Below are 23,538 nucleotides of genomic sequence, written 5' to 3'. Positions count from 1 at the left end.
GCGGGAAAACCGGCATACCAAAACAACCCTAAAACCCACCCCGAACCTTTAAAACAAATCCCCCACCCTCCCGAACCCCCCCAAAATGTTTTAAATTACCTGGGGTCCAGTGGGGGGGTCCCGGCGCGATCTCCCGCTCTCTGGCCACGGCTGTGTTAAGAGAAATGGCGCCGGTGGCCCTTTGCCCTTATCATGTGACAGGGCAAAGGTAGCGCCGGCGCCATTTTGGTTCCTGGCTCCCGACGTCACGCGTGCAGGAGATCGCTCCCGGACCCCCGCTGGACCCCCAGGGACTTTTGGCCAGCTTGGGGGGGCCTCCTGACCCCCACAAGACTTGCCAAATGTCCAGCGGGGGTCCGGGAGCGACCTCCTGCACGCGGGCCGTATTGCCAATATTCAAAATGGCGCTGGCGCTACCTTTGCCCTGTCACATGATAAGGGCAAAGGGCCACCGGCGCCATTTCTCTTAACGCATCCGTGGCCAGAGAGCGGGAGATCGCGCCGGGACCCCCCCACTGGACCCCAGGTAATTTAAAACATTTTGGAGGGGTTCGGGAGGGTGGGGGATTTGTTTTAAAGGTTCAGGGTGGGTTTTCCCGCCCTCCCCCGATTTACGATTTTTAACGATTTAAAAAAAACCAAAACAAAACACGACGATCAGATTTTCCTCCCCCCCCCCCAGCCAAAATCGATCGTTAAGACGATCGATCACACGATTCACACCCCTACTATATATACTGTGACATCAGCTTGCTCCGTCTCCATTTGCTGGCAGGGGAACATAAACCCACTGGTCCCAAGTCCATTTTGTCTACATGCTAGGAAAAGTGATTTTTTTCCCTTTATATTCTGGGAATATTCAACAAGATTTTCAAACATATTCGCCATAGACTTTATTGGAAACATTTCTGAAGAAAGCCAGAGAATCTAGCAGTATTCATTTCCTTTTTTTTTTCGGTCAGGATGGGGGACATATTTTTGTTTATAAGTTCACAGAATCAGCCATTTTTGTTCTTTTGCAAATTTGATGCTTTTTTTTTTTTTTTTTTACCATTAAAAAGCTGTGGTGAAAAAATTGCAAAAATGAAACAAAGAGAAGTCTGCTTTTCAAAGTGAGTCTTTTTTGCACACGGCCCTCCAGCAGCGGTCTAAAACCATTTGCCCGAAGAGCTGGCTTGGAATATTATAGTGACCTGTTTTTAAGTGATTTTATATTACATTACTTTTGGAATATGTTTTATTCTGTAGTTGTGAAGGTTTTTATTTTTTTGAATGTGCACTTTGATAATAGCAAGATGGATTATCTCTGATTTTAGGCAATTGCATATTGTTTAATATTAGATAGATATAGTGTGATAGTAAGTGAATTGTTGATTTTATATTTTTCATTATGAGACACTGATTCCCGAATGTTTTGATTTGTATTTATTTTGTTGTTTGTACTGCATTTGGTCTATAATATGCTATTCATTTAGTCAGGACTGACACAAACACACCTGCTGCTAACCCTAGATCTGTGTCACAGAGACTCATCATATTGAAGCAGTACATATATCTATATATTTTTCTTTTAGCTCTTGAATATTTCTTGACTTTTCATGACTGCGTTACCAATGACGTCTTTATTTTACAGCGAAGGGCTTTGCTGGCGCAAGGAAATGGTAAACAAAGATCTCCTGGCCTCTGAATCGTACAGGATAAAAAGATACAACACGCATCACATGCAGAATCCAGTCCAGCCCTGAGCCGCACGGCAGCAGAGACAAAGCTGGTGACTGCCCTGCTGCAGAGTCCCTGCCCAGCTTCAGTCACTTCCCACCCCAGGAAGAATGATGGGTTATAGACAAGACTCTGACATTCCCAGGTTCCCCATTTGCAACACTGTTAATTGTTTAGCCTGTTAATATTTATGGAACCTATGATAAAGTGCTGACCTGGAGGGGGAAGCCTTTGTAAACTCACTTGGATTGGCCACTGTTGGAAACAGGATACTGGGCTTAAAGGACCCCTTGGTCTGACCCAGTATGGTATGTTCTTATGTTCTTTTGCGATGGACTGTAGCCATGGTCTCTTGACGGGGAAACCACAGCAGTGTAAACCCCATCATCCCACCCACAGCTGGATTTCAGGATATCCATATATACATAGCTCCATATATATATATGCCTCCGTTGTATACAAATATATCTCATGTATATTCACTGTTTATATTCTGGCCTGTTTGTGGCACTTGAGAACTGGGGTTGCCTACCCCTGCTGTAAGTAGTAAGAAGGTAAAAGTGGACCACACACACATTCACATGGGGTGGCCAATTCGTCATCAAGAGCCGCAAATATGCCTGGTTTTCTGAATATCCATGAAATATATTTGTATGCAAATCCATCTCATGCATATTCAGGGCAGTTATCTTGAAAACCAGACTTTCTGAGGCTCTTGAGGACCATAGTTGGCCACCCCTGCATGCACATTTGTGGAGAGGAGCTATGAAGTAGCTAAATGGTAATATAACGCACTCTTATTTTAGTAGAGGACAGAATAAGAGATGGGGAGCGGGAGGAATGTCCCTCACTGTGCTTGGGTCTTCGGGAGGCACGTGATGGAAGTGGGAGGACAGAAGTCTGCTGCTGGGAAAAGCAGCACCCCCTGCAGGTGCACGAGGGACTGGCAGGATTCAAGACTGCTTGACTGTCGTTCATGAACAAGGTAGTACCCACGTGACAATCGTTGGGGGGTGGGCATGAAACACCGATACTTAATAGGACAAAAAAAAGGAAGAACCATATTATGCATAACTAGAGAAGAGTCAAATATACATAATTCATATACATAAAACAGAATATCAGCAGCCTGTATGAATATATAATTGAGTATATGTTGTTAAATTCTGACAAATAAAAGCTCCTTACAAACTAAAAAAAAAAAAAGCCAGGGGGAGGGTGATATTAGGAGAAAGATGATGTGTGTGTGCTGAGGGGAAAAGGGGGTGAAGATAGGATACAGCCTTTGTCCTGAGAGCACTAGGAATAGCTGGAGTCTCAGCTCGAAGACAAGGAGCAGGGGCTCTGGTCCCTGGAGCTGCTCCAATCGCTGGTACCTTAAAATTCTGATAAAGTTTATTGAAAGCAAGAGTATGCGGTGCCTAACTCACTCTGCAAGCATCTCCGAGTCTCTTTTGCACAGTGAGCTGACGGTGTAGAGTGCAAGGAGGAGGCAGCCCCTTGATTCCTGCCCTTTCGCTTTTTGGAAAACAAGCAAAGATCCACTGCTGTTGTTGGCATAACACTCTCATCATTTCTCCTGTGTGCTCAAATTTACTGATTGCAGCACAAGACCACGGTTTTACAATTGTTGAAAAAATAATTTTGATAAACCATAAATCTAGCCTTGAGTAAGGAATGAATGGGGAAGGGGGGGGGGGGCAGGGGAAGCAGTTAACAAGGGGGGAGGAATGGAAAGAACTCTGTTTAGGAAGTTTGTTTGAGATGTTGCTTTAGTATACAATTAGAGGGTAATGTTAAATGGCCTGTGGACGGCTAAAGTCCGTGAGACTATTCCACAGGGGCTTTAGGCACACAGATCTGCTTTTGAAAGTCATGGGTGAGCATGGAGTGGCGATCATGGGCCCAGAGTGGTCAAAGCATGCTTGCAAATCCTCCCTGTCCCCCGCCACCCCCCCCCCCCTCCTAAAAGTACATGCAAAATCATGCTTCGTGCGGGCTTTTATGCACATAAAGTCAAAACTGATTTTTACATGAGGATTTCCACGCAGAAGCCAGGCTTTAGAAAATCAGTCCCTTAATGTTAGACAATTGTAGGTTCTGTGCCAGCTGATAGTTTAAAAAAGAAACATCTCACTTTCCCCATCCCTGCTCATTATGCTGTAGTTACCGACTTGTTACATATATAAATAAACCAAGTCACGTTTAATAAATAGCTTTTACGTATCATCTTTTTTTTTCATGCAAACATAATTCAGCTTGGCATATTTATTATCCAGTAACATCAGCCTGAAAAGGCTATTAAGCTTATTACAGTATCATACTGGCTCCAATTCCTGAGCCCCCAGGGTTCTGGAGCTGCTCCAGAGCCACGGTCCCTAAAGCAGTCAGGAGCGGTTCTCTTTGCTCCAGAGCCAGAGCTAGACTGTGGAAGCCACTCCAGAGCCGAAGCAGGTAAGCCCAGAGCACTGCTCACTACCGCAGAACTCCCATCACTTTCTTGTGTACCGAAATATGTATTGAATAAATACTTGGGAAAAAAAAAAAAATGAATGCAACAAAAGATGTTTCTCCCTTTCTGCAGCAGTGACCCAGATTTCATTGTCTATATTTTGCAGCACTGATCAGCTTTTGGTAAAATAAAAATTCTTCTTTGACATATTTTTATTTATTAAAAATATTTATATTCTGCATACTGAGAACATTGCTTAGCAGATTTCAAATTTTAAAAATAAAACAGTAGTTAAAATAAAATTACAAGAAAATACAAACTGTAAAACTACAGAATAAAACTATCTGAAATAAAGCCTTCAGCTGTTTGCAAAACACTTGTATATCAAAGACACGCAAGAACCTCCAGAAACTGCATCTGGCCCGATGCCTTAGGGCCTGGCCCTGCTGTACAATTATTTTCTCCTAAACTCATTCATCAGCTGTTTATTCAAATTTAAGATTATCCAGGTTTGATGATGATTAGCAGAATGCCATCATCAAGCAGTTTAATGCAGCGATTCTCAACCAGTGTGTCACAGCTCCCGGTGTCCCACTGCCCCAGTTGTATGTCCCTTTTTCCTGCCCCCACAGGCCAATGGAAGTTTCCCTTCTTCCTGCCCTGCTGGCCAATGGGAAGCCTCCTCCCTTCTTCCTGCCCCTGCGGGCCAATCCTCCCTTCTTCCTGTCAGTGGAAGAAGGGAGGAAGCCTCTGATTGGCTGGTGGGGCAGGAAGAAGGGGCATCCTGTAGCGAAGAAGCCTGACCCTGCGAAGCAAGGTCACCACGGGAGCTCATCCCTGTGGTGGCGAAAAAAAGGCCCACTGGAGTAAAGGCACTGTGCAACTGGAGCTTATCCCTGTGACGAAGAAAGAAGAGGTTTGGCGTTGAGGCCCAGTGCATGCATGTGTGAATGGGAGCCTGGGTGTGGTGGTATGTGAATGGGAGCCTGGGTGTGGTGGTGTGTGAATGGGAGTCTGGGTGTGGTGGTGGTGTGTGAATGGGAGTCGGTATGGGTGTTTGTGTGAGAATGGGAGTCTGGGTGTGGGTGTTTGTGTGAGAATGGGAGTCTGGGTGTGGGTGTGTAAATGGGAGCCTGGGTGTGGGTGTGTAAATGGGAGTCTTGGTGTGGGTGTTTGTGTGTGTGTGATTTGGGAGCCTTGGTGTGGATGTTTGTGTGTGTGGTAGAATGTGAGCCTGGGTGTGGGTATTTGTGTGTGTGTGTGATAGAATGTGAGCCTGGGTGTGGGTGTTTGTTTGTGTGTGTGTGTGTTAGAATGTGAGCCTGGGTGTGGGTGTTTGTTTGTGTGTGTGTGTGTTAGAATGTGAGCCTGGGTGTGGGTGTTTGTTTGTGTGTGTGTGTGTTAGAATGTGAGCCTGGGTGTGGGTGTTTGTGTGTGTTAGAATGTGAGCCTGGGTGTGGGTGTTTGTGTATGTGTGGTAAAATGTAAGCCTGGGTGTGGGTGATTGTATGTGTGGTAAAATGGGAGCCTGGGTACGTGAGTGAGAACTTGTGTGTGTGGTAGAATGGGAGCTTGGGTGTGTGAGTGAGAGCTTGTGAGTGTGGGAGCCTCGGTGCATGAGAGCTTGTGTGTGTAGTAGAATGGGAGCGAAAGCATTTGTGTGTGAGAGCTTGTATGTAAGTGAGAAAGCATGTGTGTGATTGAGAGCGAGACTGGTCAGGGAGGTGACCTGTGTGTGTGAGAGACTGACTGGAAAGGTGACTGGTGTGTGTCTGAGAGACTGGTCGGGGAGGTGATTGGTGTATGTATGACCGAGAGAGACTGATTGGGGAGGTGACTGGTGTGTGTGTGTGTGTGACCGAGAGAGACTGGTCAGGGAGGTGATTGGTGTATGTGTGACCGAGAGAGACTGGTCAGGGAGGTGACTGGTGTATGTGTGACCGAGAGAGACTGGTTGGGGAGGTGACTGGTGTATGTGTGACCGAGAGAGACTGGTCGGGGAGGTGACTGGTGTGTGTGTGACCGACAGAGACTGGTCAGGAAGGTGACTGGTGTGTGTGTGAGAGAGACTGCTTCTGATGTGTGCTTTCGGCCTGCAAGGGAAAGGAGTATGAGAGTTGCTGGAGAGGGTAAGTAAAGGTGGCTTTTTAAGTTTATTTTTCTTGATTGACTGCCATTTTAATTATTGAGTATTATGCGGTCTGCTGTTTTGAAATATTTTATTGATATTTGGACATGTGTTAATTTTTATGAGTTTTTAATTGTTGGATGTTATTCTGTTCAGAGGCTGTTTTGTAACATTTATTAGTAAAGCTTTCCAATTATTTCTGTGTGGGGCTCTATAGCAGCTTGGCTTATTCTGTTTTCCTAATAGGAGGTGTATTAGTGTTTAGGGCCTGGTTTAATAGTTGTAGTGCTGCCTTTTCATAGATAGGGTTGTTACTCTTTGAGTGTGTTCCATAATACAGGTGTAACTTTGTGCGGGTTAGTTTGTATGTATTATTGCAATCCTGAGACTGTTAGGTGCTATATTTCTCTTTCCATTTCTCCAGGTTCTCACTGCATGCAGAGTGGCTTTTTCGGATTTCCATTCCAGTTTCTGTCTCCATATTTATAATTTTTGGTCTTTCTGTACTTGGTGAAGGTCAGTTCTGTGTGTGACCAAGGTGTGAGGTATTTTACTAGCATGTAGCCATTTGTATTAGGGATGTGAATCGTTTTTCAACGATTAAAATTATCGTCCGATAATGTTTATATCGTCTTAAATCGTTATAGAACACGATACAATAGAAATTCTAACGATTTATCGTTAAAAATCGTTAAATCGTGTTAGTGCGCACTAACTCGAGTTAGTGCGCACTAACTCCCCGTTAGTGCGCACTAACTCGATTTAGTGCGCACTAACTGAAAATGATACAAATAAACACTTTCCAGGTCACTGAAGGTCAGTTAGGAATGAATATGTGTTCCTATTGGCTGGCTGCCCTCACTGAGGTGATGGTTGGGGGGATGGGAAATGGAACTGGAAACTAACGAACACCAACAGAAAATGAAACAAAGTGTTCACACTTCCCAGGTCAGTAAAGGTCACTTAGGAATGAATATGTATGTATGTATTCCTATTGGCTGGCTGTGCTCTTATCTATTGATGTTACCAATATGGTTGGGGGGATGTGAAATGGAAACAGTTGGAAGCTTGACAAAAAAAGTAATGTAATGATCAGCACTCACCTGACTAGAACTTGTTTGTTTATTATTTTTGTTAGCAGGCACCTGAAATGCTAGTGCATGTTGAATTTGCCAATCACTGTGCATTTTAGAAAGGTGGTCCTGGCTGGAACTGTACACAGTTCAAATATATGTAATTGATTGTTGGTAAGTGTATTTTTTAAGTAGCCACACTGGCACCAGTATGTTTACTTTTCCTCCTACTTAACTCACTAGCTCAGCTTTGTAAGAAGGGCTTCTCTGCTTGTGTGTTGTTTTTGTTTGGTGTGAGGAGAGCAGAAACATCAGATCTTTATTCAATCTACTACAGTCATCTCTTACAGTGCCCTATCCCTATTAATACCAGGAGTGTTGTGATCTTCCTGCACACAGTGCCCTAACCCTGATACCAGTCTGAGACAGCTCCCTCCCTGCATTACTAGTGAGAGGCTGGCTTCACAGACAGGGGGGAGCTGCCTGACCCTCACTCCTGACTTCCCCCATGTCCCAGCTAGTGAATGGTGTGTGGGTGAGGGGGGGGGGGGGGGAGGATGGTGAAGTCTGAGACAGCTCCCTCCCTGCATTACTAGTGAGAGGCTGGCTTCACAGACAGGGGGGAGCTGCCTGACCCTCACTCCTGACTTCCCCCATGACCCAGCTAGTGAATGGTGTGTGGGTGAGGGGGGGGGGGGAGGATGGTGAAGTCTGAGACAGCTCCCTCCCTGCATTACTAGTGAGAGGCTGGCTTCGCAGACAGGGGGGAGCTGCCTGACCCTCACTCCTGACTTCCCCCATGTCCCAGCTAGTGAATGGTGTGTGGGTGAGGGGGGGGGGGGGGAGGATGGTGAAGTCTGAGACAGCTCCCTCCCTGCATTCCTAGTGAGAGGCTGGCTTCACAGACAGGGGGGAGCTGCCTGACCCTCACTCCTGACTTCCCCCATGACCCAGCTAGTGAATGGTGTGTGGGTGAGGGGGGGTGGGGAGGATGGTGAAGTCTGAGACAGCTCCCTCCCTGCATTACTAGTGAGAGGCTGGCTTCACAGACAGGGGGGAGCTGCCTGACCCTCACTCCTGACTTCCCCCATGTCCCAGCTCGTGAATGGTGTGTGGGTGAGGGGGGGGGGAGGATGGTGAAGTCTGAGACAGCTCCCTCCCTGCATTACTAGTGAGAGGCTGGCTTCACAGACAGGGGGGAGCTGCCTGACCCTCACTCCTGACTTCCCCCATGTCCCAGCTAGTGAATGGTGTGTGGGTGAGGGGGGGGGGGGGGAGGATGGTGAAGTCTGAGACAGCTCCCTCCCTGCATTACTAGTGAGAGGCTGGCTTCACAGACAGGGGGGAGCTGCCTGACCCTCACTCCTGACTTCCCCCATGTCCCAGCTAGTGAATGGTGTGTGGGTGAGGGGGGGGGGGGGGGGGGAGGATGGTGAAGTCTGAGACAGCTCCCTCCCTGCATTACTAGTGAGAGGCTGGCTTCACAGACAGGGGGGAGCTGCCTGACCCTCACTCCTGACTTCCCCCATGTCCCAGCTAGTGAATAGTGTGTGGGTGAGGGGGGGGGGGAGGATGGTGAAGTCTGAGACAGCTCCCTCCCTGCATTACTAGTGAGAGGCTGGCTTCGCAGACAGGGGGGAGCTGCCTGACCCTCACTCCTGACTTCCCCCATGTCCCAGCTAGTGAATGGTGTGTGGGTGAGGGGGGGGGGGGGGGGAGGATGGTGAAGTCTGAGACAGCTCCCTCCCTGCATTACTAGTGAGAGGCTGGCTTCACAGACAGGGGGGAGCTGCCTGACCCTCACTCCTGACTTCCCCCATGTCCCAGCTAGTGAATGGTGTGTGGGTGAGGGGGGGGGGAGGATGGTGAAGTCTGAGACAGCTCCCTCCCTGCATTACTAGTGAGAGGCTGGCTTCACAGACAGGGGGGAGCTGCCTGACCCTCACTCCTGACTTCCCCCAGGTCCCAGCTAGTGAATGGTGTGTGGGTGAGGGGGGGGGGGGGAGGATGGTGAAGTCTGAGACAGCTCCCTCCCTGCATTACTAGTGAGAGGCTGGCTTCGCAGACAGGGGGGAGCTGCCTGACCCTCACTCCTGACTTCCCCCATGTCCCGGCTAGTGAATGGTGTGTGGGTGAGGGGGGGGGGGGGGGAGGATGGTGAAGTCTGAGACAGCTCCCTCCCTGCATTACTAGTGAGAGGCTGGCTTCACAGACAGGGGGGAGCTGCCTGACCCTCACTCCTGACTTCCCCCATGTCCCAGCTAGTGAATGGTGTGTGGGTGAGGGGGGGGGAGGATGGTGAAGTCTGAGACAGCTCCCTCCCTGCATTACTAGTGAGAGGCTGGCTTCACAGACAGGGGGGAGCTGCCTGACCCTCACTCCTGACTTCCCCCATGTCCCAGCTAGTGAATGGTGTGTGGGGGAGGGGGGGGGGGGGGGGGAGGATGGTGAAGTCTGAGACAGCTCCCTCCCTGCATTACTAGTGAGAGGCTGGCTTCACAGACAGGGGGGAGCTGCCTGACCCTCACTCCTGACTTCCCCCATGTCCCAGCTAGTGAATGGTGTGTGGGTGAGGGGGGGGGGGGGAGGATGGTGAAGTCTGAGACAGCTCCCTCCCTGCATTACTAGTGAGAGGCTGGCTTCACAGACAGGGGGGAGCTGCCTGACCCTCACTCCTGACTTCCCCCATGTCCCAGCTAGTGAATGGTGTGTGGGTGAGGGGGGGGGGGAGGATGGTGAAGTCTGAGACAGCTCCCTCCCTGCATTACTAGTGAGAAGCTGGCTTCACAGACAGGGGGGAGCTGCCTGACCCTCACTCCTGACTTCCCCCATGTCCCAGCTAGTGAATGGTGTGTGGGTGAGGGGGGGGGGAGGATGGTGAAGTCTGAGACAGCTCCCTCCCTGCATTACTAGTGAGAGGCTGGCTTCGCAGACAGGGGGGAGCTGCCTGACCCTCACTCCTGACTTCCCCCATGTCCCAGCTAGTGAATGGTGTGTGGGTGAGGGGGGGGGGGGGGAGGATGGTGAAGTCTGAGACAGCTCCCTCCCTGCATTACTAGTGAGAGGCTGGCTTCACAGACAGGGGGGAGCTGCCTGACCCTCACTCCTGACTTCCCCCATGACCCAGCTAGTGAATGGTGTGTGGGTGAGGGGGGGTGGGGAGGATGGTGAAGTCTGAGACAGCTCCCTCCCTGCATTACTAGTGAGAGGCTGGCTTCACAGACAGGGGGGAGCTGCCTGACCCTCACTCCTGACTTCCCCCATGTCCCAGCTAGTGAATGGTGTGTGGGTGAGGGGGGGGGGAGGATGGTGAAGTCTGAGACAGCTCCCTCCCTGCATTACTAGTGAGAGGCTGGCTTCACAGACAGGGGGGAGCTGCCTGACCCTCACTCCTGACTTCCCCCAGGTCCCAGCTAGTGAATGGTGTGTGGGTGAGGGGGGGGGGGGGAGGATGGTGAAGTCTGAGACAGCTCCCTCCCTGCATTACTAGTGAGAGGCTGGCTTCGCAGACAGGGGGGAGCTGCCTGACCCTCACTCCTGACTTCCCCCATGTCCCGGCTAGTGAATGGTGTGTGGGTGAGGGGGGGGGGGGGAGGATGGTGAAGTCTGAGACAGCTCCCTCCCTGCATTACTAGTGAGAGGCTGGCTTCACAGACAGGGGGGAGCTGCCTGACCCTCACTCCTGACTTCCCCCATGTCCCAGCTAGTGAATGGTGTGTGGGTGAGGGGGGGGGAGGATGGTGAAGTCTGAGACAGCTCCCTCCCTGCATTACTAGTGAGAGGCTGGCTTCGCAGACAGGGGGGAGCTGCCTGACTCTCACTCCTGACTTCCCCCATGTCCCAGCTAGTGAATGGTGTGTGGGTGAGGGGGGGGGGGGAGGATGGTGAAGTCTGAGACAGCTCCCTCCCTGCATTACTAGTGAGAGGCTGGCTTCACAGACAGGGGGGAGCTGCCTGACCCTCACTCCTGACTTCCCCCATGTCCCAGCTAGTGAATGGTGTGTGGGTGAGGGGGGGGGGGGGGGAGGATGGTGAAGTCTGAGACAGCTCCCTCCCTGCATTACTAGTGAGAGGCTGGCTTCACAGACAGGGGGGAGCTGCCTGTCCCTCACTCCTGACTTCCCCCATGTCCCAGCTAGTGAATGGTGTGTGGGTGAGGGGGGGGGGGGGGGAGGATGGTGAAGTCTGAGACAGCTCCCTCCCTGCATTACTAGTGAGAGGCTGGCTTCACAGACAGGGGGGAGCTGCCTGACCCTCACTCCTGACTTCCCCCATGTCCCAGCTAGTGAATGGTGTGTGGGTAAGGGGGGGGGGGGAGGATGGTGAAGTCTGAGACAGCTCCCTCCCTGCATTACTAGTGAGAGGCTGGCTTCACAGACAGGGGGGGGCTGCCTGACCCTCACTCCTCCGGGGTATTGTGATCTTCCTGCACACAGTGCCCTATCCCTGATACCAGGGGTGTTGTGATCTTCCTGCATGCAGTGCCCTATCCCTATTAATACCAGGAGTGTTGTGATCTTCCTGCATGCAGTGCCCTATCCCTGATACCGGGATGTGTGCAAGAAGATCACAACACCCCCGGTATCAGGAATAGGGCACTGTGTGCAGGAAGATCACAACACCCCCAGTATCAGGAATAGGGCACTGTGTGCAGGAAGATCACAACACCCCTGGTATTAGGGATAGGGCACTGTGTGCAGGAAGATCACAACACTCCTGGTATTAATAGGGATAGGGCACTGTGTGCAGGAAGATCACAATACCCCTGGTATCAGGGTTAGGGCACAAGTTCTAGTCACATTGACTGATCACATTACTTGTTTTGTCAAGCTACCAACTGTTTCCATTTCCCATCCCCCATATACTGTCAGTAGGAAACTTGGTAACATGAATAAATAAGAGGGCAGCCAATAGGAATACATATTCATTCCTAAACTGACCTTAACTGACCTGAAAAGTGTCAAATTGTATCATTTTCAGTTAGTGCGCACTAACTCCCAGTTAGTGCGCACTAACTCGAGTTAGTGCGCACTAACTCGAGTTAGTGCGCACTAATCGGAAAAAACGATTTTTAACGATTTTTTAACTAAAAAATCGTGCCTAAGACGATTTTCTTGCCCTGCCACACGATTTCTATCGTTAAGACGATATGGAAAACGATTCACATCCCTAATTTGTATCAATCTTATTTGTTGTGTTTTCTCAAGAGGACATGGATTGGTGATAAACTGCTGTCTTTTCATAAGAAGGGCTATTGTGCCTGGTAGTAGAGGGAGTTTGGTTTGCTTTTACTGAGATATCACCAGAACATCTTTTTTTGTATGGTAAGTTGTATGGGTAATGCCTTAGTTCTGCTCTGCAACCAATGTTGGGGGTCAAGGGGGTTCCTGTGGACGCAGAATGCATGTTTACATTTAGCCCCGTGACGGTCACATGTTCAGTGTGTCACGCATGCGAGAACCATCTGTCAAGTGTGTCCCGGCTGAAAAAAGGTTGAGAATCACTGGTTTAATAGATAGTGGCAGATGGCTGTCCGAGAGGATCTTTCAAAACCACCCACTAACATTTCTCCAAAGGAGAAACTGGACCTGCGTCAGTCCTCCTGCAAAGGGGGGGGGGGGGGGGGGGGAGTTTTCTGTTACAAAAGTTATCTTAGAAACTCCATTCCAGAAACGTCTCACTTGGGAGCATACAGTGGCCAGATTTTTATGCACAGTTTCAAAGGCTGTTTTACCAGGAGGGCGGCTTTTTAATCTGCCTTTCCAAATATCGCTCAAAGCGTCTTACTACTTTTTTTTTTTTTTTTTTAAGAGTTCAGGTACAGGTACAAGTTCCTGCCTGAAAAAGCTTACAATCTACGAGGTGAGTTTTAAAAGCCCGGCGCGCACATCAATTGTGGAACACACACAAAGCTGCGCGTGTAAGTGCCACAGTGCGCAGGTGTCAAACGTTTCAAAAAGGGGCGGGGCCTGGGCATTTCAGGGCGTGAACCGCAGATGTGCGCGTAAATACTTATGCAACCCGGCGCTCACTGAGCTCCCCTGTTGTGTAACACTACTTTTGCTATGGATGCTGTGAAAGTTAAAATTTAAAGAAAACTTTGCAGATCTGTGGGGTTTTAAGGGTTGGGGCTAATTGGGTGGAGTGAAGGCTATCACATCAGGGGGGTTGGACGACTTATCTCTTAACTGGGCAAACTAGTAAAACTGTAAATGGCATCGGTGCACGCCCCTTTTAAAATCCAATTTACGTGATAGAAACGGGATTTTCATGCACATGCAAATCCCGCTTCATTGATCGATTCTTTATAACGAATCAAATGATTCTTATACATATGAAGCTACTCAGGAGAGTAGGTTTTAACCCAAGCTCTCTCTTGCCTACATAACGCTCTCCTGTTATTATGTACTTCAGTTGTACGCCATGGTTGGAACTGTCCTGTCCAAACATTGGATATTTTCCCAGACAGATAGAGCGGTTTCACTATTCCCTACTTCTCTGTAACTCATGAGGCAACAGCTCACATACAGGTCAATTCAGTAAAAGTCGCAGGAGAGAGGGCGAGTGCACAGACCACTCTCCCGTGCGCATGATTCAGTATTTAAATGAGGGCCTGCGGTAAAAAGAGGTGCTAGGAACAAGCTAGTGTCTTTTCTGACAGGAGGGGCGGCTGTCAGCGAGTTTGACAGCCGACGCTCAATTTTGCCGGCGTCAGTTCTCAAACCTGCTGACAGCCACAGGTTTGGAAACCGGACACCGGCAAAACTGAGCATCCGGTTTTCAACCTGCGAGCCAATTTTAAATTTTTTAAAATTATTTTTAACTTTTGGGACCTCCGACTTAATATCACCAAGATATTAAGTTGGAGGGTGTACAGAAAAGCAGTTTTTACTGCTTTTCTGTACACTTTCCTGGTGCCGGCAGAAATTAACGCCTACCTTTGGGTAGGCGCTAATTTCTGAAAGTAAAATGTGCGGCTTCACTTCACATTTTACTTAGTGAATCGCGCAGGAATAACTAATAGGGCCATTAACATGCATTCGCATGTTGCGAACGCTATTAGTTTCGGGGGGGTTGGACGCGCGCTTTCGACATGCTATTACCCCTTACTAAATAAGGGGTAAAGCTAGCGCGTCTAAAATGCACGCCCAAACGCGGGTTAATAGTGCAGTCCGCCAGAGCACACTGTATTGTATCGGCCTGATAGTTGGTCAATATTAATATGGCCTCTTCTAGAGACAGACCTGCCACCGAGGAAGGGTGGATCTCTAGACAGAGGATCACCATTCTCCAAGCCCTCCGAGGGATCATCTGCATTCCCCGAATGTAATTGTTGTCCCAGCACTCTCTGAATTCTGGTCACCCCACCAGATTGAGCCAATCGAGGCCTCTTAGTCACAATTGGCTCCTGCAGGTCCACTGGCTTGTGAAGGCGACTTCTAGTTTATTTATTTATTTATGTATTTAATTCTTCATGATATGGATCATATCAAATCAGTTTTAAGGAACCTGGGGATTAACATAAACAACCATTTAACAAGAGGTCACTAACAAGAGGCAAAGTTACATTTAACAAGGTGGCGTAAACTTGGAATCTGAAGAAGGAATCAAAGAAAGAGTAAGAGAGAAAAATAACAATTATGGATAGGCGGAGCTTAGCTACATATATTGACTGGGTAACTAAGGAATTGGATCAAGGAAGAGCGCTCGATGTCATCTACTTGGATTTCAGCAAGGCGTTTGATACGGTCCTGCACAGGAGACTGGTGAATAAAATAAGAAGCTTAGGAGTGAGTGCAGAGGTGGTGACCTGGATTGCAAACTGGTTGACGGACAGAAAACAATGGGTGATGGTAAATGGAACTTACTCTGAAGAGAGAGCAGTGTTGAGCGGAGTGCCGCAGGGATCGGTGTTGGGACCGGTCCTGTTCAATATCTTTGTGAGCGACATTGCAGACGGGATAGAAGGTAAGGTTTGTCTTTTTGCGGATGACACTAAGATCTGCAACAGAGTGGACACGCCGGAAGGAGTGGAGAGAATGAGATGAGATTTAAGGAAGCTGGAAGAATGGTTGAAGATATGGCAGCTGAGATTCAATGCCAAGAAGTGCAGAGTCATGCACATGGGGTGTGGAAATCCGAAAGAACTGTATTCGATGGCGGGAGTAGGGCAGATATGTACGGAGCAGGAGAGAGACCTTGGGGTGATAGTCTCTAATGATCTGAAGTGAGCGAAACAATGTGACAAAGCGATAGCTAAAGCCAGAAGAATGCTGGGCTGCATAGAGGAATATCGAGTAAGAAAAGGGAAGTGTTTAATCCCCTTGTACAGGTCCTTGGTAAGGCCTCACCTGGAGTACTGTGTTCAGTTCTGGAGATCGTATCTCCGAAGGGACAGAGACAGGATGGAGGCGGTCCAGAGAAGGGCGACCAAAAAGGTGGAAGGTCTTCATAGAATGACTTATGAGGAGAGATTGAAGAATCTAAATATGTACACCCTGGAGGAAAGGAGGAGCAGGGGTGATATGATTCAAACTTTCAGACACTTGAAAGGTTTTAATGATCCAAAGACAATGTCAAACCTTTTCCATTGCAAAAAAATCAGCAGAACCAGGGGTCACGATTTAAAACTCCAGGGAGGAAAACTCAGAACCAATGTCAGGAAGTATTTCTTCACGGAGAGGGTGGTGGATGCCTGGAATGCCCTTCCGGAGGAAGTGGTGAAGACCAAAACTGTGAAGGATTTCAAAGGGGCATGGGATAAACACTGTGGATCCATAAAGTCTAGAGGATATGAATGAAGAGAAGAGGCAAGGGGTGGCTTGCTTGCGGGAATGAAGGCTACTACCTGGAGATTAATATCCTTATTCAATAAACATACACACAGTTAATGCGACTCCAATATTGCTCTATGCTTCAACAGCAAGAGGAAACGTGGAAAAAAGGATTTGCATCCACAAAAAAGCAGGGGAGTAGCTTGCTTGTTATGGCGGTTACTACCCCAAATCAAATAAGCCTGATACTTCACTTTCAATGCACATCCAACATAGCTCTCTGCTTCAACGGCAGAGAGAATGAAGAAAAGATGATTTATATCAGCATCAACCAACAAGGAATGTATTACATAGTCTGGGTAAACAAATAAGCATGGCTGTAGCTTGCTTGTTATGGTGGCTACTACCCCGAATCAATTAAGCATGATACTTGACTTAGAAAAAGTATCCAGCGCAGCTCACTGCTTCAGCAACAGAGGGAATTAAGTAAAGAGGATTTTTATTCAGACAACCAACAATGGCTGAATTGCACATGCAGGGGATAAGAATCTGTACGTCATCCACGTAGAGATATGTGTTAATTTTAGGTTTGTTAGCAACTGGCAGAGGGGGAGGAGGTAGATATTGAAGAGGGTGGGGGATAGGGAGGATCCTTGGGGAACGTCTAATGATGATTTGATGCTGGGTGATTATTGTTGATTTTGACTTTGAAACTTCTGTTGCTTAGGAAGGAATTGAACCATCTGTGGACTGATCCTGATAGTCCGATGTCTGAGAGACGGTTTAACAGGGTGGAGTGGTTCACCATACCAAACGCAGCCGAGATGTCAAGAAGAACTAGAAGGAATGAGTGCCCTTTGTCTAGGCCCATGATGATCTGATCCGGGAGGGAAATGAGGAGGGTTTCCGTGTTCATCCAGGTAGTCCGAGAGTTGAGTGTTGACCAGTTTCTCGGTGAGTTTAGCAACAAAAGGGAGGTTGGAAATAGGGCGGAAATTGGAGAGATCCTTTGTGTCTAGGTTGAGTTTCTTCAGAAGGGGTTTGAGGGAAGCAGTTTTTAGTGAGTCTAGGTATATTCCGTGAGATAAGGAGCAGTTTATGATGTTGGCCAGGGGTCTGGAGATGGTGTCTTGGATAAGTAACAAACGTTTTGTGGGTATGTGGTCTGACGGGTGGCTGGATGGTTTCAGTCTCTTTAGGAGGGATTCGATCTCTTTGGAGGAGGTGGGTTCGAAGGTATCGAGGTTGGCTCCATTGTAGGTAGGAGTGGTGGGAATTAGCGGGGGTGGAGTTGTGTTGGTGGGCAGAAGTGCTAGTGTGTTTGAAATTTTTTTCTGAAAGAAAAGTGCGAGTATGTCTGCCTTGACTTGTGCATGTTCGTCTGGAATAGCCGGGGCGGTGGTTTTTGTGAGTTGGGAAACATAGGAGAAAAGAGCCTTGGCATCAAATTGGAGGTCATGAATTCTGCTGGCGTAGAAGTCTCTCTTTGTCCGTAGGATGAAGCTCCTCTAGCGGTGAAGGGTGCATTTATAGTCGGGCAGTGTAGTAGTACTGGGGGCCTTGCGGCATTTACATTCCTTGTGTCTGAGGTCTTGCTTCATTTTTTTAAGTTCTGGGGAGAACCAAGGTTGTTTTCCTTTTAGATCCGGGTTGATTGTTCTGACTGCTGGGGGGCATAGTTTATTGGCTATTTCTTCTGGGATGTTGTGCCAGGTTTGTATGGCTGAGTTGGGGTTGGTTATATCCAGATTTGTGAGTTCTTTGGAAAGGTGTTCCTTAAGCATGTCGGACGTTCATGTCTTCCTGAAGTGGATGGTGGAGTGGGGTTGTGGGGGCGTCAGGGCATTCTTCGGTCGTGAGAGTAGTGGATATCAGTGAGTGGTCCGACCATGGGACTGGGATGTAGTCCAGGGGGGGAAGAATATGATAGGCCGGAGTTTATGAAGATGAGGTCCAGCGTATGACCCTCTCTGTGTGTAGGTTTGTCAATGATTTGTTCAAAGCCCATGGCTCTGAGGGTGGTGAGGAGGGCCTCACAGTTGGGAGAGGGTGGTGTAGTGTCGACATGGAGGTTGACGTCCCCCAGGATCATAGCTGGGGAGTCCGTGTTTATGTATTTCACAGTGGCTTCTATGATGGGGGAGGCATCAGTGTCAAGTAGTCCAGGAGGGGCATATACTACAAGAATTTGAAGCTGATTCCATTTGAGAAAACCTAGTTCAAGTTTGGTGGAAGTCTTGACTGGTTGGGTAGTGAGCTTGAGATCTTTTTTGGCTGCTAAAAGAAGGCCACCTCCTCTTTTTTTTTGTCTGGGAATTGAGAAGATGTCGTAAATGTGTGTGGGTAGTTGATTTATCAGGGTGATGTCTGAGTTTCTGAGCCAGGTTTCTCCGATGGCACAGATGTCTGGTTTGAATCCATGAGATAGTCATTGAGGATGTGAGTTTTCTTTGTAAGGGACTGTGCATTGAAGAGTGTTAGGGAGAAAATCATGAGTCCTAGTAGCTGAGAAAGGGGTGAGGCCATGATTGAGATGAGAGACCTAGAGGATCGGCTCGAGTGTTGTTGTGGTGACTTTAAGCGAGAGATGTGGTGGTGATATATAATGGGGATAGGGTTTGCATCGTGCTTCTTAAGGTATGCACTCAGGGATGATTATCTGGGGTGAGGCACTGTTCCAGGTGTTGGTCGGGTGATTGATTTTAATTGATGCTTTGCCTTGCGCCTATGCTATCACTTTGCGAGTAGAAGTAAATGAACAGTTGTGTTTTTAGCCAAAATTGCCTTGCACATAACAACAAAATCCGGGGAAAAATCCCCTGGGTCTTCTGGGACCTGCTCCAAGGTCTTCCTCCTCCTCCTCCTCCAGCAGAGGATCCCGGGACCCCCGGGGCTCTGAGGGTCTTCAATCTACCGGCATTAGTGGTGGGGGCAGGACAGACTTGCAGGCCCCATTAGTCGTGGCAGCAAAGGAGGTCAAAATGGCCACCGTTCCTGCCGAAATCAGGTAAGACAACGTCGGGATGCTCGGCTCCTCATCACGCTTCCTGCGGAGGATCACTGCCTGTCCAAGCCTTTTATTACACTCCCCGAGCTTCCCTCTCCCCTGGAGAGGCAGCGGAGCAAGTGCCAGCAAGAGAAAGTTGCGCATATCTCTCCACACGCAGCGCACCGCCCGCCACGCAGCATGGTTTTCTTTTTTTTTTCCCTGCCACACCAGCCCACCTACAAAAAGTGCTGCAAGAACCAGCTCCTAATATGCCCGACCTCCCCAAAGTGGCAAGCTGCAAAACCCGGCCGAAGCAGCCAACCGGCACAACTACAAAAAAACTAAGAAGCTTGTTCGTTTGTTTTTAATATAACTTTACGAGAAAGCAAACTTCCCTTTAGCAGTTGCAGACTCTGGCAGTCCACCTGTAGGAGGGAGGAGAAGGAACTGGCCCCACCAGTTATCTTCCCCCTCAGCAGGTCAAGGATCTGAAGAGACCCGGGGGTTTCCAACCCCCCCTCCTCGTCTACTCCGCCACCTGCAAGGATGGCTCCACCAGGACCTACTGACCTTCAGGGAGGGCTATCCAGTCACCTAATGCTAAAACTGCCTTTCATGTCTTCTTTATTTTTTTCCAGACTACAGGGTTTGCACCACCTTCCATCTGCTGGAGATAGAGAAATACTGACGGACTGCAGGTGGCACACTAGGATAAGTGACAGTGTAAGCAAAACTTTCTCTCTTTCCATCTGCTGGAAGGGAGGCAAAACCAAGGAGTCTGGACTGATCTGGGTACGTACAGGGAATGGTAGTTATAATGGGATAAACACACACTATAGGAGTAAGCCAAGATGGCCGTTGAGGGGCATACCAGTGCTTACAAACACGCAAGTCACTGTACCTGCCCTGACCGCAACACACTGGAATGGTTGAGGCTATTGAGAAAGAGGTCCACAATGGGTCTTCCGGGGGCAGGGAGGTGCTAGTCCTGTAGCCTCCTCAGCACTCCTTGTGCATGAGCGCTCCTTTGTTGCGCTCCTTCATGCATGTGTTGGAGCATGGTGTCTCTGCTATCTACTGCTGGCCTTTCACCCCTCCCCACCCACCCCCATGTGGATGATATCAGCATGGGCATGGCCTCTTGGGCTAGATGAGAGCTATGCAGGCAGGAGCAAAGATCCCATAATGGTGGGGGGGGGGGGGGGGGGGGGGCGGGACTGCAGTGGTCAGAGCAGCCCCACTGTTAAAGAAGCAGCCTCGTCGGGCATGACAGGCCAGGTCAGAATCCAGTCCCCTCCAGTGTGTCCTGTTGGCCTATCACACACATGCCCCCTACCCCCCACCCCCCCCGCATGGATGACATCAGTGGGTGGGGGGGGGGGGGAGATGGGCTCTGGGGTTAGATGACAGCTGTGCTGGTAGGAGAGAAGATGCCATGGTGGGGGCTGTGATGACTGGCAGCCCTGTTATTAAAGAAGCAGTAGTGACGGGCATGACAGGGTAGGTTAGGTATTACTACATTAGATCACTCAAATTAAATAAACAGATAAAAGATTTGACATGTACAAATTTGGGTGGTTAAGTACTGGTAATTCGGAGGACAATCTGGCTTCTCATGGTTCAGTGGCGTGATGACTTTAAAAAGCGACTTAAGATGCAAATGTGTGCTTTCAGAAGAGAGGTTTCCTCAGGATCACATTATCTTCCATATAGCAATAATGTTTTGGTCTGTGAGGGCTACCAGATATTTGAATGTGGGGTCTACGGCAACACTGTTAATCACTGTCCCATTCACCTGCTTCTTCTGTCCCTTGGTAGTCAAGTATGGCCAATTGAGAATCTATTGAAAACATAAAATCAGAAACCAATTATAACACAGTTGTGAGAGATATGATGGCAGCTAAGAACTGGAACATGTTCTCTAGGGAAGTGGTGGACTTGCCATTATAAAAACCTCCGATAACAGTAGATCAGAAATTCATCTGCCTGTGCTGGTTAAGGTCCACTGGATCCTCCTTGGAGAAAGGAGGTGAGACACGATGACATCCCGAGGTCCCTTATAGCTTATTTTCTATGATTCTACTCAAGGGACTTATAACAACAGGAAAAGCACCTTCCCCACCCTCCAATACCCCACCAAATCCATACCCAAAACTTAAATCATTTTCCTTTTTAGGGCTCACTTGTGAATTATGGTCTTAATAAATTGTTACATGGGGGCACAAGAGATCGTGTTTCTGATGAAATAGCCCAGTGATGGGTTAGTCACGCGCTGCAACAGGGCAGCCGCACACTGCAAACATTTTCACCACTGAGATATGAAAAGAAGCAGGCTGCCAGAAAACGTTCAGAGTAGCAGGCGCTTTCACTGCAACCCAAAGGTACAGATAATGAATGAGCCCTATAAAGGGGGGGGGGGGGGGGTTGTCAGAGCAAAGCCTTTATGAATGGGTTAGTGAAGCAGCATCAACGTTGCAAGCTCAGGCAGAAACGTACACAAGAAAAAGGCTCTTTGATGCATTTCCTAAGCCTTCCTGCAAGTGATAGCAGAAGAGTGAACTCTGCAAGGCTAAACAGCTTTAAAATGTGTAAGGATGTGACTGGGGACACACCTGTGAGGGAGCCACTTTCTGTACGGAAGGATCTTTCTTCTGTGTGCGGTGACTAAGGTCATACAGCCAAACGCTGCCCTTCTCGTCACCGCAAAAGACCCGCCCCTCTTCTGCAAAAAAGAAGAAAAAGGAAGCAGCTTCAATGCCAGCAACCAGCTGGTACCTTATTGCCCTGCCTCTCCCCAGCCAAAGGGCTCACTGCTCCCCAGAAGTAGTGATCTTCATTTTCAGGGGTTTTTTGGTTTTTGCTTTTTTTTTAACTTTTTTCTGGGAATTTATCAGAATCAAGAATAACAGAAGAAAAAACAGTGGAAAAAAAAATTAGTCTCTTTTTTTCCCCTCCACTGATTTTCTCCCATTTTCGTTGGTTATAATAAACGCTGATAAATTCCCAGGGAAAATAAGCACAAGCTGGCTGCCCGTAAAGCATCTTGCACTGTTTCACAGGGGTTGCAGCCGCTGCATCTCTTCAGGTTTAAGGCTTGGCCAGGAGGTTTGCCAGGACAGCAGATCGAGGCAAGCTGTTGCAATCAGCCAAGCCGGTGCAGGGTGACAACCTTACCTTAAGAACACAGAAACAGAGAACATGACGGCAGATGAAGACCATACGGCTCATCCTGGAAGACATGCTGGTAGCAACACTTATTACTATAAAGCACCTACAAATTTTACATTTATAGGTGTTTATAATTCTCTAATGTTTTTTGTATTTTAAAAAGCGCCCCCTCCCTGCCCATGGCCCACCCGCTGATCCCCTGTGAGACACGGACACTGTAGCAGAATTACCGCTAGACAATTTTTATTGTTGAAGCCCAGAGTTCTTGAACTAGGTTCATTATTTGCCTTAAAATTTCCATGCAAATGTTTAATTAAACATCAAGTGATATCATATTTCTTTTATCAACCATCATAGTTGACTGCTTTCCCGGTTAATAAAATAGGTTATCAGTTTGGTTCCTCACCGTCCTCTGGCTAAGAGCTCAGATCAGATCGAGACCTCTAAAAAGTATAAGGAACCCACAGCTTGCTTATTTCCTCATGTTTCTTTTTGTTCTCAATGTAAAACTGCATTTATATTCTTAGAAATATCTTATTTCTATTGTAATATTAACTTTCTTTGGATTGTGTAAATCTTGGGCTATATAGTGGGCTTGATAGATATGTGATATAATTCTGTATTATCTAATAATGTGGAAAAGTGACAAATAGAAAATTAAAAAAAAAAAAAGAATTACCACTAGACAGCATCTCCACCAACTGAGCCACCTGATTGGCTCAGCTCCACTTGGCACTTTTTAACATTCATCCCAGCACGAACACCTTAGAGCATGCACGAATGGTCTTTCAGGGGCTGGCGAACCTCCGTGACACCCGTTATATATGCTAACAAATATGAAAAGGAGGGGCTGAGGGAGGAATTATATTTAAGAATCCAAAAATAGGGTTTTCACGTCTTGTGATGCACTACCTGACCATGGTGACAGGTTTAGTGCATGAGATACTTAAGAAACAAAAACAAAAATATAAAAAAATATCGGTTAATCAGAGCAAGCATAGTAATATACGTTTTATTTGTAGTCTACCACTCTCCGGACACATCAGAGACCCTTTTACCTTTGGGTTTCTAGCTCGTTTAGAACCAGTTCCTTCTGGGGCTCTGCTGCCATTAAGCCCACATGTACAATTACCCCAGGTGTTTCCCCACCAGTAGGTGGTGCTACTGTGTAATAGCTGAGACTCTCCCCCCTCTAAAGGTGCTTAAGCCCCCACACCTCCGTAGCATCCCCAGCC

The 23,538-nt window shown here is 48.1% G+C and overlaps 2 protein-coding genes across 7 annotated transcripts in view; one reads left to right on the top strand and one right to left on the bottom strand.

The window, feature by feature from the left end:
* Positions 1–2,952, top strand: part of LOC115097746 (uroplakin-3b-like) — a 56,662-nt gene extending 53,710 nt beyond the window's left edge. The window contains exon 6 of the mRNA XM_029613762.1: positions 1,634–2,952. Coding sequence (XP_029469622.1) covers positions 1,634–1,745 — 112 coding nt within the window. The 3' untranslated portion in view covers positions 1,746–2,952. The remainder of the gene's footprint in view (positions 1–1,633) is intronic.
* Positions 2,953–19,492: 16,540 nt separating this feature from the next.
* The window catches only part of LRWD1 (leucine rich repeats and WD repeat domain containing 1), a 71,771-nt gene continuing 67,725 nt past the window's right edge, over positions 19,493–23,538 (bottom strand). For all 6 annotated transcript variants that reach the window (XM_029612614.1, XM_029612613.1, XM_029612612.1 and 3 more), the window contains 2 exons: positions 21,748–21,857; positions 19,493–20,975 (listed from right to left, as the gene is read on the bottom strand). In XM_029612614.1, the coding sequence (XP_029468474.1) occupies positions 20,829–20,975; positions 21,748–21,857 (257 nt within the window). In that variant the 3' untranslated portion in view covers positions 19,493–20,828. The remainder of the gene's footprint in view (positions 20,976–21,747; positions 21,858–23,538) is intronic.

The sequence above is a fragment of the Rhinatrema bivittatum genome, chromosome 8 (assembly GCF_901001135.1).
Source record: "Rhinatrema bivittatum chromosome 8, aRhiBiv1.1, whole genome shotgun sequence".
Taxonomy (NCBI): domain Eukaryota; kingdom Metazoa; phylum Chordata; class Amphibia; order Gymnophiona; family Rhinatrematidae; genus Rhinatrema; species Rhinatrema bivittatum.
Note: the sequence above shows the minus strand (reverse complement) of the source record. Positions and strands in the feature narration are given on the sequence as shown.